The sequence below is a fragment of the Taudactylus pleione genome, unplaced genomic scaffold (assembly GCF_031769625.1).
Source record: "Taudactylus pleione unplaced genomic scaffold, aTauple2 ptg000520l, whole genome shotgun sequence".
NCBI classification, from domain to species: domain Eukaryota; kingdom Metazoa; phylum Chordata; class Amphibia; order Anura; family Myobatrachidae; genus Taudactylus; species Taudactylus pleione.
In genome coordinates this window covers 5,400,128-5,412,241 of record NW_028284922.1, presented here as the reverse complement: position 1 = coordinate 5,412,241, position 12,114 = coordinate 5,400,128, and the positions used below count along the sequence as shown (strand labels likewise).

Here is a 12,114-nt window from a genome sequence, read left to right as displayed (position 1 = left end):
AGTAATGCTAAAAATATTCCGTATTTCTGAATATTTGGATATGGGAGACTCAACCTGTAATACTAAATTGTTGGGGTAGGAAGTTTGTTTCATGTAGATCTGCATTGCACAAATCAGTGGATGAGCCCCGCTTAATGCTGGTTGAATCAAAAACATTTTTTTTTTTTAAATAAACAAAATTTGTTTCTTTAAGTGTTGTCAGGGTTATTGCAAATGTCCCCAAAAAGCTTGGTTACAGATAGACATGACAGTCTTCAGCATTATTATTACTAAGGGGGTTCACACACCAGTGAAACACATCTAAAAATAAAAAAAATGAATATTTGTTTTCCTGTATGATACCAAGTTGTCATAATCCGAAGCATCTTACTCTCGGCTGGGTGTAAGATAAGAAACATAATGGATTAACTTTTTTTCTAAAGATTAATGTTGACATTGAAAGCATGTGTTACCAGTACCACCAACAACTCTGAAATTAATTTGTATTTATCAGCATCAGCGCAGGGGAAAAGCGGATAAAAATCAAATCCGCTCGATTACTGCTGTCTGTGTCATTTTAATAAAATTGCTATTCTCCTTTCTGCTCTCTAAAACATTGACACACATCTTTTGCGCAACATTAAAGACTCACAGAGCTATCTGTCATTGCTGTGTGGAATGTAAAGTGATGCACTGACAAAGAGCATTTTAACTCACAATTCCAATCTCATACTATATGCCCCTTCACCCCTATGGACTGCACACAAATAAATATCTTGTAATAAAATGTTATGTAATAGTAATATCATTGTTAACTATCTAATCGTGACCAAAGGAATACAGTGTCTATGGCCTGTTGAAAGTGCCACACTGTACAGTTTCAAGAGAAATGCACATTTTTACCCACTGAAGGCCAATATTGTTTACAGTATGTACTTTTACTTGTGATTGATGGATTAGTTTATACATTTTGTATCTAGAGGAGTTACAGCAAAATCATTTTTTACACTTTGCAGCTTTTAGCATTTAAATTTCAGAGATTTTTATTGGGTCAGGCTGCGTGGGGAGAGATACAGTATGTGTGAGTAACAACAATATATATTTCGTAAAGTACCATACAGTTAGTCCCAGGTGTCAGGGCTGGATTAAGGTTTGTGGGGGCTCAGGGCAACAAATTTGTGGGGACCCCTACCATTATAAAATTACATTATGCCACACAGTGCTACCATTATGCACAGTCTGCCACAGTGCCTAGTATAAACATTATGTCAAACAGTCCCCACAGTATGCCACACAATGCCACCAGTATTGGTATTATGCCACAGTGCCGCCCAGTATGCCACACAATGCCCCCAGTATTATTATGCCCCACAGTGCCACCACTATGCAACACAATGCCCGTAGTATTAATATTATGTGAAACAGTGCCGCCACTATGCCACACAATGCCCCCAGTATTAATATTATGCCCCACAGGGCCCCCTCCAGAATAAATACTATGACCCCAGTGCCCTCAGTATTAAATATTAGTCCCCACAATACCCCCAGTATTAATATTATGCCCCACAAGTGCCTTTTCTAGTTTTAATATTAATATTATGCCCCAGTATTAAATATTATGCCCCACACTATTTCCTCCATAATTAATATTATACCCCCCAGTGCCCCAATATTATTCCCCAGTGTCCCCTCCAGAATTTAAATTATGCCCGCAGTGCCCCAGTATTAAATATTATGCCCCACACTGCCCTCTAAAGAATTATTAAGCTCCGCAGTGCCCCAGTATTAAATTTTGTGCTCCGCAGTGCCCCAGTTTTAAATATTATGCCTAACAGTGCCCCCTCCAAAATATTATGTCCAATAATATTATGCCCCACAAGGCCCCCACTATGTCACACAATACCCCCAGTATTAATATTATGTCCAACATTGCCTGGTCTAGAAACTATAAATATAATGCCCTGCAGTGCCTCATCCACAATTAATATTATGCCCCACAAGGCTCCCACTATGCCACATAATAACCCCAGTATTAATTTTATGCCCCTAGTACCCCCAGTATTAATATTATACCTCACAGTGCCCTCTCTAAAATTAATATTATATGCCTCCAGTATTAAAAATTATGCCCCATAGTGCCCTCTCCTCCCAATATTAAATATGCCCCACAGTGCCCCCTCCAGTATTAATATTATGCCCTCAGTATACCACACAGACTGACAAAGCCCCCAAATACTTACCTTTTGGGGCAGGCTCTTCTCCTGATGACAGCCATACGTACAGAACGGGCTGCCACTGCTTTTAAATGCATAGCGCATAGAGAGCAGCTTCAGAGTACCTTAAACATTGCAGATGTGATGTCAAGCTTAAGAGACTTGGTAACTGCTCTTTGTGCACTTGCATTCAGAAGCAGGATCACAGCGCCAGCCTTGTGACCATCCGGCAGCTGCACCTGCTCTAAGCCATCAGTGGCTCAAACTGACACTGTGGGAGGGCCCCTCCCCCCGTTGCCCTGCTATTAAACCGGCCCTGCCAGGTGTGCTGAGAGGGAGTTGTACAGAAAACCCGGGCCTGTCTGGTTGCCCACCTTGCTATGGAGTTGTAACCCTGTCCACCTGAATGGCATGACCATGCCCGCTCAGGGTGTGCCATTACCAGAGGGATAACTAGTGTTTTTGGCGCCCAGGGCAAATTGAAAACGGTGCCCCCCCCCCCCCCAAAAAAAAAAAAAAATTTATAAAAGAATTAGATAAATCTTATATAGATACATAAACTGGTTAATTGCTATAAAACTGTGAACAGAATTAAATTTCAAAGATGTCGAAAGCATATTAGCAAAGTGATCAGAGAAAGTAAAGCACATTTATATGTAAATGTTACTTCTGTGCTAAATACAATAAACAAAAATGATTTTGTTGTGGTCCTCGGTCACTAGATTACTTATTGTTTGTTGTACCTAGGATATGGCAATATATATTATCTGTATTAGTGTGTGGGGTGTGCTTTCTGGGCTTTGTGCTAACACTGTGGGGTTCTAGGTTGCGGGGGTGCGAGGGGAGAAGAATCTTGATGTTCCTTGTTCTGACTAGATCTGAGATGCGTTAGGCGGCTGAGGCGGGAGAGCAGACAGTGAGCTTAGAAATCTTTAAATATAGCACTGAGGAGACAGCCGTTGGTGGTTGGTCTGTCTTACCTCAGGAGCTGAAGAGAACACAGAGGGTGTTGCTGTGAGGTGTCATGCTGGACATGGAGCAGTGCAGGGGCAAACGCAGGATTTTTAAGGGGGTTTCCATATTATATATATACACACACACAACATAAATACACATATAGTATACATATACACACAGGGCCGATGCTAGGGTGTTCAGCGCCACCCTGCAAACTGAATATGCGCCCTCCTACAAAAATATGTCCTTTTTCAAATGTTTCAAATTTGTAAATGTCCAAGGGAGAAAATTTGGAATGGCTGGGGAGACAGAAAGATAGGGATATCCATCAACCATCGATGTTCTCAAACCATCGATTGTTACTGGTCAAAGTTAACTAGTTTTGGCATCAATGGATGGATGACTGGGAGCCGATGTTTTTTTTTTCCCTTTCTCTTTACAGGATGGAGCTTAGCCCCGTCCCCATTTTTGATTGGCCTGCAGCCCGACATCCCCCAGCAATAGTGACAATCGAGGGGGTGCAAACTATCAGTGGTTCACCATATGTTGGTCTGTGTGTCATTGATGGTTAAAAATTGATGTGCCCATCGATGGTCGGTGGACACCCCACCAATGGCCATCCCTACACAAAGATATTCTAACTTTCCTCTGCCACAAAACTCACAGTAACCCCTATTTAGTTTGGTCAAGGCTTTCCAGTTTCCTCTGAAGAGAGGATTCCCAGAAGGAGAGAATAACCTCAGTAAACTTGGAAAGAATGTAGCCCAAATGGATCTTACCCTATACCCCACATTGGGGAAAATTAAAAAACAGTACAATTACACTGGTAGTAGTTGAAATCACGCACCTGTAGAAATAGGGAGACTATATGTAAATCACTCCTTATTAATTTCTTTATATCAACAACGTAGGAAAAGAGTGCAAACATTGCACCAATAACAAACAATTGTGAGTACAATCATTTACATATATGCTAATTATTCTACCTATAATGCATTGATTTTAGTAACTGATGCCATTTTTGCACTTTACCACACCACTCAAAGTCACCACATTCTTAACAGCCCATCTCCCATCTTGGGAGACTATAAATATACCAAATTTACACTGGGGGTAGTTTAAATCACACAACAGTATGATTAGGGGAATTTAACAATTTTTTTTTCTAATGTTTTTTCTTCATACTTGGTATTTGATCACTATTTGTTGGTTATTGTATGATTGTGTGACAGCTGCGCGAGGGGGGGGCTGTAAACATTGCATCAGTTGCTGGCGTGATGCATTGTGGACTAAATAATTTGCATTATCTTGTGAATAGTGCATTGTGATGGACGTGGTGTTTGAACTCTTTTCCTGCACGGCTGACATATGGGAGTACGTGGGTGGTGATTGGTATGTGGTGGGTTATTGTGGGGGAAGTGATATATTAGAAAAAGAAAATAAATTATATAATTTCTCTAATTTTAAAAGTTTCTGATATAAAGTGACATATAAGAGGCATAGCATTCATAAACCATTAATCAATGGAGGAGAGCAGACTGGTAAGAGAAGAGGAGGCAGAGGACCCAGGTAGGTTAGTGATCACAGGGGCTAACTCCCCCTGGATACGCTACTGGCCATTATGTTACAGGCACCCATATTTACTATGTCTGGTGGCCATGTTCAGACCAAATATGCTGGGCTGCATTTATTATAGGGATTCAATCTAAATGGAATAATTAATTTCAAAATAAATGGTGTTGTGATCTCAAGAATTCAGAAACCCATGATTTATTTTCTATATAAAGAACTAAAGGAACATTCCCAGCTTATGTCTTCTAATAAAAAAAAGCAGTTAAACTTAAAATGGGGGTTATGCAATAGGTTCATATTTTACGGAACCGGCAAGATTTCATTGAGATTGCTGCTAAATTTAAAGCAGCAATCATAAGGCTGATTTAGCCATATAACTGATTGCCACTTTAAATGTAGCGACAATCTCACTGACATTCCATAGGAACTTATCGGAACTTATCACATAACCCCCAATAGCACCCTGTTCATGTAAATTATCATTTGCTTTCTCTGTATGTATATTTCTCATACTGTATATGATATATGTTCTTCATCAAAACTCAATACAAGTAGCAATAGACAAAAACCTGCCTGCACCTGCCTCCGGCTAGCCACCCCCGATACCACCCGTGAATGCCACTGAAATTGCCTCTCTGTGTCCAAATACATTCTACAGCTTTTAGAATGCGCAGACTGAGAACATTGGCCCTCATTCAGAGCCGTACGCTCTGAGCAGAGCGCACGCTCTGAATGAGGGCCGTCCTCCATAATTATGGAGCGTCCTCCTGGACGATCGTATAGCTGTGGGTCACCATCCACAGTCTGTACGAGCGTGCAGGTTGATGGCCGCGATGGTCTTGACCATCGCGACCATCGCCACTGCGAGCCGGAGCCTGCGGTTGAGTTTTTCAACCGCAAGGCCCGGAGTGATTTTGGATCTATCAGAGCCAAAATCACTCCCACTGACATCACTAGTGATGTCAGTGGGCCGGCTTTTGACGGTAGGCGTTCCCTTGGGAACGCCCCCGTCTGGAAGGCACGCCCCCGGCACGCCCACCAAAGGGGGCGTGCTGTCAATCAACATCGACAGCACGCCCCCTTTGATCAGACACAACGAGCGAAGGAAAGTCCTTCGCTCAACGCGTCTGGCGCATGCGCACGACGGAGCTCCCGCCGTCGTGCGCATGCGCAGTGCACAACATCGACCCACTTGCGAGCGGACAGCCGCTTGCGAGTGGGTCTGAATCAGGCCCTTTGTGTGCACTACTGAAACTGAGAACATTGTGTGCACTACTGAAACTGAGAACATTGTGTGCACTACTGAAACTGAGAACATTGTGTGCACTACTGAAACTGAGAACATTGTGTGCACTACTGAAACTGAGAACATTGTGTGCACTACTGAAACTGAGGGCCTTATTCAGGCCCGCTCGTGAGCGCTATTCAATATGCAGATTGTAGTAAATAGAGCCCATAAAGTCCAGGTTTTAAGGATATCTATGCTTGAGCAAAGATGGTTAATCAAAATAACTGAGATACTAATTAATCCACCTGTTCTCATGTATGTCTTTATAACCAGGACTCTTAGGGGGCTTTGAGGACTGAGTTTGGGAAACACTGATTTAAACTTTTCTATTTTCCTCCAAAAATACCTCTACAGTACATTGAGCCTCAATGATACCTTTTAATCATGAGAGTCCAGGGGCATTAAGGCATACCTGCCAACTCTCCCTGATTGTCAGGGAGACTCCCTGAAATAGTAGAAATCTCCCGGACTTGTCTAGCAATCTCCCTGATTGCACCTTATCCCCATTATGTAGCTTGTTTTTGGGAAACAAAAAAAAAAAAGAAATCAGAGATCTATGTATTCAAACTGAATCATCAGTGCCATTTCCCTGCATTGGTTATAAGCACACTGATCCCTATGGCTACATGCATTTTCATTTAAGGTTTCTTGTGGCCATTTATATGGAACCCCTTGTAAAACACAACACATGAGCAAGCTCTGTATCAGGGTGTTTTCAACAACCAATGGATTTTACTAACTACTTTGGGGCTCGTTTATATTTAGATGTAAATCAGGTCTATGACACGCCCCTCAGATGTAGCAGTACACGCCCACTTTACCGCTGCGCTCATGGGTGGTGCTGTCACAATCCCCCTGAAATGCTTTTTCAAAAGTAGGCAAATATGTATTATGGTTGTCTTTGTTACATTTGCACATTTTAACATTTTTGTTATATTACTATTAATACTCCTAAAAATATACACTACTTTCTGCTAGGGATGTGCAGGCTCGGATTAGTTTGGATTTTCCCGCCAAATTCAGATTTTTTTTCTCACCAAAAATTGGGTCTCAGAAAGAGGCAAAACGTCATCTTTCATGGACAAACAACATCTTTCATGGACTTTTGTCCAGGAATGATGATGTTTGTCCATAAAAGATGACGTTTTGCCTTTTTCTGAGACCCGATTTTTGACGGGAAAAATCGAATTTGGAGGGAAAATCCGAACTAATCCGAACCTGCACATCCCTGCTTTTTGCATAAAGTGTACTTGTTTGGAGCAAAAGACATCTACAGAAAGTATAGGCCAGCTCCTAGGGACTGAGCGTGAGCAAAAATCAGGTTATTTAGTCAGAGAAAGATGGTCCACAACCACACACTGAAATGAGAAATGCTCCCTAAACACACAGAATCTGGTTGTTGCATTTGTGCCAAGATTGAGTTAATTTGTTGCAGAGATTCCCAAACTCCACCATTACATTCCAGGTTATAAGGATATTCATGCTTGAGCACAGGTAACTAGTACCTTAAGGCTGCTACACACTAGTCGATATCTAATGTGTACTGGCCTCGTTAGCGTACACACTTGCCGATGCCGCCAGCGATGGCGGGTAGGTAGCTGGGGCCATGCATGGCATCCCTAGCAACATCCTCAGATCTATCTGCATGTACAAAAGATCTGAGGATGCGACGAAGGACCGGGATCGTGATAGTGGGTACCGTGGCATTGGTATCAGCCAAATCATTCCAAATATTGTCTAGTGTGTACTCAGCTTTAGTCAATTTGATTTAACATCTGGACTCAAACATGGATATCCTTAAAACCTGGAAAATATGATTTATTGTGTGTACTCAGCTTTCAAAGGTAGCGGTGCTGTCTTCGGTGCAAACAGTGCAAGCAACACACCATGTGACTGCTGCATCATAATGCTGTACATCTGAGAATAAATGTCCTCCATCTAAATGACCTATGAGTAATAGGAAGGACAGTGTAATCAGCCTGTATAGCACACCTTTTTCAGCAGATTGCTAATAATAACATAGAACAATCTCCTGCACTCAGCTGTATTACAACCTCCAGCAATATGTCACATATCTGAAGTCCTTCACTGTGAGGGCATTAAAAATGAAAAGTTGTGTGTGTGTGGTTTTTTAGGTTTGTATCCTAGGTTTATTGCTTATTTGTTTAAGCATCAAATTCACAATGTAGCCTGTAAATTCACCACAAACTTATTATGAATATAGGACAGGCCTCATGCATATTAGTAAGGTCATAGCCTGGGTAATGTTACTGGTTTCTATCAAAGTGTTTAGCTGTACACAGTGGGGATTGTGTGGGAGGCTCCGGTGGGGACTGTGTGGGAGGCTCTGGCGGGGACTGTGCGAGAGGCTTCGGCGGGGACTGTGTGGGAGGCTTCGGCGGGGACTGTGTGGGAGGCTTCGGCGGGGACTGTGCAGGAGGTAGCGATGGGAAGGCTCCATTCACATGTGCCACTGCTGAGCTGATTGGAGCCTCCCAGACAATCCCTGCCACTGCCACCTCCCGCACAGTCCCCGCCGGCGGTGGAGAGGAGACATTTAGAGGTGCCCTGACCACAGAAATGTTTCCATGGTAATTCAAACAGCCGGTGGCGCCGATGGTAGTATGCATTGGACCCCGAAACCCAGGTGTTCATTGAAGAGGGATCATTGGAAGCATAATCCTGTGCCCCTTGACCAGCACAAGGGAGGTGGTTAGAGGCCCTAACTATAACTATTATGTGATGCAATGTTCTGTCTCTCAATATAATTTCATTGCATGTCAATAAAAGATTATCCATTCTCTGTTGCCTTACCATACTGCATGCTTGCCGACTTTCCGGCTGGGGGGCAGCCAGGTCAGAGCTGCAGGGGGTGTGGTGGCAGTAATGGTGGACAGAGCGGGGCCGTGGCTGCGTGATTGTGGCCCCGCCCCCTTCTAAACAGTGTATTGTAAAGCAGGGGGCGGGGCTACGATGATGTGAATCAGCGCATATTGTGTCATCACACCCCTCCGGATCGTCCACTTTAAACAGGTAAGTGCGTGCGGGGGAGGAGGGGGTAGCGGAGAGGTGCGGGGGTGGCAGCCAATGCCAGGAATCTTGCCCTCTTCTGCGGGGGAACTAGGAGTGTTGCCCGATATTCAGGAGCCTCCTGGCTATTGTGGGAGAGTTGGCAAGTATGCCATACTGTGACACTACTGTATTGCAGCTTAAAAAAGCAAGTAACTTTGTAACTACTAACTACCAACCTGCACTGCGTGGGGTGCACACACATATATTGTTTTCGCATGAAGGGTACTGGCTGCACAAACACTTTATTTTTACACTGCAATTTAGAATTTGGTTTGGACACGCTCCTCCCAAATCTAAATCTCTGCACAGTTTACATCTCCCCCACCTGTAGTGCAACAAAGTTTTACTAAGGTGCAAAGTAACCTGCTCTTTTTTTTACTTTACTCCCAACTCAGAATCAGCACCTAAACCACAGATGGAGTGTATATATAATCAGGTTTCCCAAAAGGAGTTTTGAGCATAGAAAAAAAAATAGTAACTGCCTTTAGGGAAAGGCAATATTATTTAGTTACAATTTATTATATAGCGCACACATATTACACACAGCACTTTACATAGAAGATTTAAGTCATTCACATACGTTCCCATCCCAGTGGAGCTTACAGTCTGTATTCCCTACCACATATACTGTACATGCACATACTGTACATTATGGTTTTGGCAGAAGCCAGTATATTTTTGGATTGTAGGAGGAAACCAAAGCACCTGAAGTAAATCCATGCAAACATGATGAGAACATGCAAACTCCAAACAGTTAAGGCCTTGGTGGGAATTGAACTTGAGACCTCAGTGCTGTGAGGCAGTAATGCTAACCACAACACCAACTGTGCTGGCTATTTACTTTTTACTCAAAAGTTTTTTAAGTAAAGTAGTTACAGTATATGTGTACAAATAATATATCCCATGCTAAATGACGTTAAAATGAAGTGAAGAAAAAAGAAAAGATATAAGTACTAATCAGACAGCAAAGACTTTGTGGCCCTCGGAGCATGAGGAGTTACTGTAGGCACAAGATTATTTTTCACTTTGTGTTTTTTCATGTCCAAATTAATTTCTGCCTCTTTGTTAACTGAAAGAGCCCGAGAGGAAGGTGGGGAAGTCGCATGTTTGGAAATCATTATTGCCAGACAGCCCAAAGGGCATACATACAAATAACAGGATACAGAGTACTTCAGACAATATCCTCCATAGCTAAATATGCAAAACACAGTGTGGCATATTACTGTATTACTCACTAACATCATGTCAGGTTCACACCTACAATTATAGGGAGAATGTCACAATGACAATGGATTGTTTTTGTTTTTGAGGGTTTGAAAAACAAACAAACACTTCTACAGTATATTTATTAAATAATCTCTCAATTTGTAAATTAGGGCACATGTCATGTAAGTATTACAGAAGGATCACTGATTTATTATATGTAAAGTTCACTGACATGCCTTTCAACATATTGTTTAAAGCTTAGAGCATACTTTCAAGCATTAACATATTCTGTGATCAATTATTAACATTATTATTATTATTATTATTATTATTAATAATAATTTTGAAATATGCAATTAACTATATAAAAAGTTAAGAATATGATTATAGTGTCCTAATTATATGTCAAGCTGTGATATAACTTTAAGGTAAAGAAACATCAATGGGTATGATATACATTACTGTGTAAATCAGTAACTATCTATGTCATTATCACATGTTTACTCAACAGACCACAATGTTTCTTACAGTGTGGATAAAACTCTTTACTGTTCAAGCGTAATATTTACCTTCGGTAATTAAAACATATGAATCATAAAGGAACAAGGCTTTGCAAATAAATCATAACAGGATTATTAATGCAGTGTGACAGATGCTATAAAAGATATAGGGGGACCATTACTGCGATTTCTCATTCTGGATAATTAATAATAACACATTCTTGAAACAAGCAGAGACATCTTAATGTAGCTGTGGTAAAGGGACGTAACCGTATGCAGTAGCAGCAAGTATCTTAGTGCTATATTATATTATACATTCCATATACTGGGGTTACGCCTACCAACACATATGTTCAGTGTGGGAAACTTACCTAAGTGTGACCTATATTATTCTTATTATGATATAATCATTTCTACAATTACCATCTATTTACTTTTGCTTAAACTCCATGATATGGAGCAGAATGTGCAATGTAATAAATGTCCTAATTAAAACAAGCAATTATTTATTCCTGGCACAGTACTCACTGGCAAGTGTTCTACCAACAGTTAACTCTGCACCAACAAATATTAATGACACACTACAGTACAGTTGTTTGAGATTTACTAAACTTTGGAATTTTACGAGCCATTATAATAAGTTCAAATTTACAATCATTTGAAAAAAAAATAAAAAATCTTAAATACAAGAATAAATGTCAACTTTACCTTCTGAGAAGTCGATCAGCCCCAACAAATGCAGAAGCTTCAAGGATGCACAAATAATCATAACAATTCCCACTGTTTGCAGCCCCTCTGATTCCCACTCTCCTGATATCATCCTTGAAATTGACAAATCATTCCTGTGTCAAACTTTACAGCGGATTAGGTGGCTTTGCAAGGGCAGAATGTTAAAGAGCTGCATTCATGGGTAGGAGAGGAAGCAGCCTTTCCCTGCCTGTGGAAAAGACCAGTCTGACTGAATGAAAATGTGTTTTAGCTCCGCATTGCATGCTTCCCAGTGTGTGCTTGTGTTAGGAGTGAGTCGCCTGGAGATGTTGAGGTGGACCACCAGCCCTGTGCTTGGCATCATCACTTGCAGCTTGTGGTATCACTCAGATGCTTTGCCTCACAACTCCTATCCAGACTCCCAATTCTTAACAGGAACAGAGCTTGGGAACTTTAAGTACCAGCACGTTTGCTCCCAGCTAATCACACAATTAACACTGTATGATCCAAACAGGCACACTACACTGGCACAATGTACAGTAATCTGTTTATTCCTGCATGCCTTTATTTTGCTATAATTAGGATTTTGCAGATACTAAAATAACGTTTTTTAAAATGT

The 12,114-nt window shown here is 41.4% G+C and overlaps 1 protein-coding gene across 1 annotated transcript in view; it reads right to left on the bottom strand.

The window, feature by feature from the left end:
- KCNIP4 (potassium voltage-gated channel interacting protein 4) overlaps positions 1–11,690 on the bottom strand; it is a 376,534-nt gene extending 364,844 nt beyond the window's left edge. The window contains exon 1 of the mRNA XM_088450597.1: positions 11,496–11,690. Coding sequence (XP_088306723.1) covers positions 11,496–11,607 — 112 coding nt within the window. The 5' untranslated portion in view covers positions 11,608–11,690. The remainder of the gene's footprint in view (positions 1–11,495) is intronic.
- Positions 11,691–12,114: the final 424 nt, after the last annotated feature.